The following is a 2,471-nucleotide window of genomic DNA, read 5'->3' on the forward strand; positions in this document are numbered from 1 at the left end:
ATAATTTTTCTATTTTTAATTGTCAATAAAAAGAAAAATTTAAAAAGATATTCTTATAAATCTAATCAAAAATTTTTATATTTCTATTGATTTTAATAGCTTCTTTATTGAGTTTTCCTTGACCAGATAGATATTAGAAGGTATATTTGTCTATTATTATCATATTAATAAAATTTTCTGACAAAGTCATTTTGAATACAAAATTTGTAAAAATCTATTTATATCTTGAATAATACGTTAAGGATAGATTGATTATTTGCATGGAAAAAATAAATAACAAAAATGTCAAATTTATTAAAGAGGTGATAAAAATTTAATCTCTTTATTAATAATTTACATGAATGTTTTTTGAATTTAATAGATTAAAATCTTAACTTAAAAGATCAACTGTTATTTGTATTAAATATTCAAAAACCTCAGCTTCAGTCGTTGAATTTTATTTTTAATGCAGTTTCAATTATTATTTTTTTATTTATTTAATTTTTCCATATTATAAAACCAGCTAATTACATTCATTTTTAAAGAGAAGGATTTTTATATTTATTACCTATTAGAGTTTTTGATATGAAAATCCGTTCACATATTAATCAACTTGAATAAGCTAGTTTATAAATTCTTAATACATATTTATTGATAGATAGATAGTTAAAGTTATTTTATTTTATTTTTGTTTATATCGCAAAATATAAATTTAATTTAAAATGATTTTTAGTATAAAAATATAAAATTGAAAAGTAAAATATCTTAAATAATATTTGTTAAAAACTATAAATTAATGATCTCTCATTTACAAAGAGTTTTTAATTTTGTATTAATTAAATATATTTGGATGACCAGGTTGCTTTTTTGAGAAAAAATTGTCTATATCAAATTATTTAGATAATCGAAAAAAAAAAAAAAAAATTAAGAAAAAAATGCCTTAATTAATGAGCATTTACAGTATAATATATTTTTGATTGTCTTCAAATTAGGATTATCTTGATCAGGAGCCTATTAAAAAATATTAAATTTATTTTTTCATTTTGATTGTATAGTTTAATAGTTGTATTTACTTTTAAAATGCTTATCTAAATTTTTAAAAGAAGATATTTAAGAGTATAATATCTTAAATTTGTCTTTAAATTTACCATTTAAGGTGTCTCAATATAATTAAAAAAAGAAGTCTTGATATTGAGTAGGATACATTTTCTTTTTTTAAATAAATTTAAAGATTATGATTTACCTGAATTAAATTTTTTTCCTAAGTGAGATAGAAAAAAGTTTTTGAATTACAAACCAAGTTAAAAGAAAATCTATTAAATTAAATAGCGATTGTTTATAAATTGAAAGGAAATGTGTTAATAATTTTTATAATTAAATTAAAAAGTCAAATTTAAATAAAATTAGAAATTATTTGCCAAAATGAAATTGATTGCATTATTGCTTATTATTGCTATTACAACTGTTAACGCGAGTCAAGAAGTACCACAATGTCTATATGATCTATTAGACAAAGTAAAAAACAATTAAATTTGCTAATAAGGTGATACAGCTTGCATTAGTGATCTTAGATCTTTAGATCAGTGTAGTCTTAATTGCATGAATTAAAACTAAAATAAATAACCTCAGACATTTAATTGTGTTAAAAGTAACTGCAAACCAACAAACCCTTCAACTTAAGCCTATTTCGATGAATTGATTAAATGTTAATCTACAATTTATAGCTCTATTGCTTTATTCAGCATACTATTTGCATTAATTTTCTTATTAATATGATATATGCATATTTGTATTTCTTTTATAATATTTTTTTATATAAAAATTAAATTTTGTATTTCTTATAAATATATATTGAATAAAATTTTGAATAGAAATTATATTATTATTTTATATTATATTGCTATTCTCAGATAATTTTTTCAGTAGAAGTAAATAAATAAATATTATTTTAAAAATTTAATAATTAAATTTCAAAAAATGAGTCTTAATATTCATATGTGCAAATATATGACATTCTACAGTTTATTAATCTTTTATTTATAAATTGCCTTGTTTAAATATTCTACTTTAACATGCATTTTAAAAAGTAGTTTTTATTTCTAATCTTAATTTTTAGTAAAATATACTATTTAAAAAAAAAAAAATTAAGCAAATAAATTTTAGATTAAAACATTATTTAAAATAATTGATACAATAAATAGGTTTGCTATATAATTTGCTCATGGATCATAACTAATATAGTTATTTTTTAAGTTTAATCTTTTTAATTAAATGCTTTTGTATGATGAGATTGATAATAAGAAAAATAATTTTTCTATTTTTAATTGTCAAATAAAAAGAAAAATTTCTAATCAAAAAGTTTTGTATTTCTAATGATTTTTATAACTTTTTAATTAAGTTTTCCTTGACCAGATAGATATTAGAAACTATATTTGTCTATTATTATTAGATTTTACAAATTATTAACTAATAACATTTTCTTACAAAGTCAA

General features: G+C 18.3%; 1 protein-coding gene across 1 annotated transcript; it reads left to right on the forward strand. All coding sequences in view use genetic code 6, as the record gives it.

The window, feature by feature from the left end:
* Positions 1 to 735: 735 nt before the first annotated feature.
* TTHERM_00818390 (transmembrane protein, putative) lies at positions 736 to 1,755 on the forward strand (the record flags this gene model as incomplete). The annotated part of the gene is made up of 1 exon (XM_001016146.2): positions 736 to 1,755. Exon 1 carries the CDS (start codon positions 1,333 to 1,335, stop codon positions 1,753 to 1,755), a length of 423 nt encoding a protein of 140 aa, XP_001016146.2. The 5' UTR covers positions 736 to 1,332.
* Between the last annotated feature and the right edge of the window lie 716 nt (positions 1,756 to 2,471).

This window comes from Tetrahymena thermophila (genome assembly GCF_000189635.1).
Source record: "Tetrahymena thermophila SB210 genomic scaffold scf_8254646, whole genome shotgun sequence".
Classification (NCBI taxonomy): domain Eukaryota; phylum Ciliophora; class Oligohymenophorea; order Hymenostomatida; family Tetrahymenidae; genus Tetrahymena; species Tetrahymena thermophila.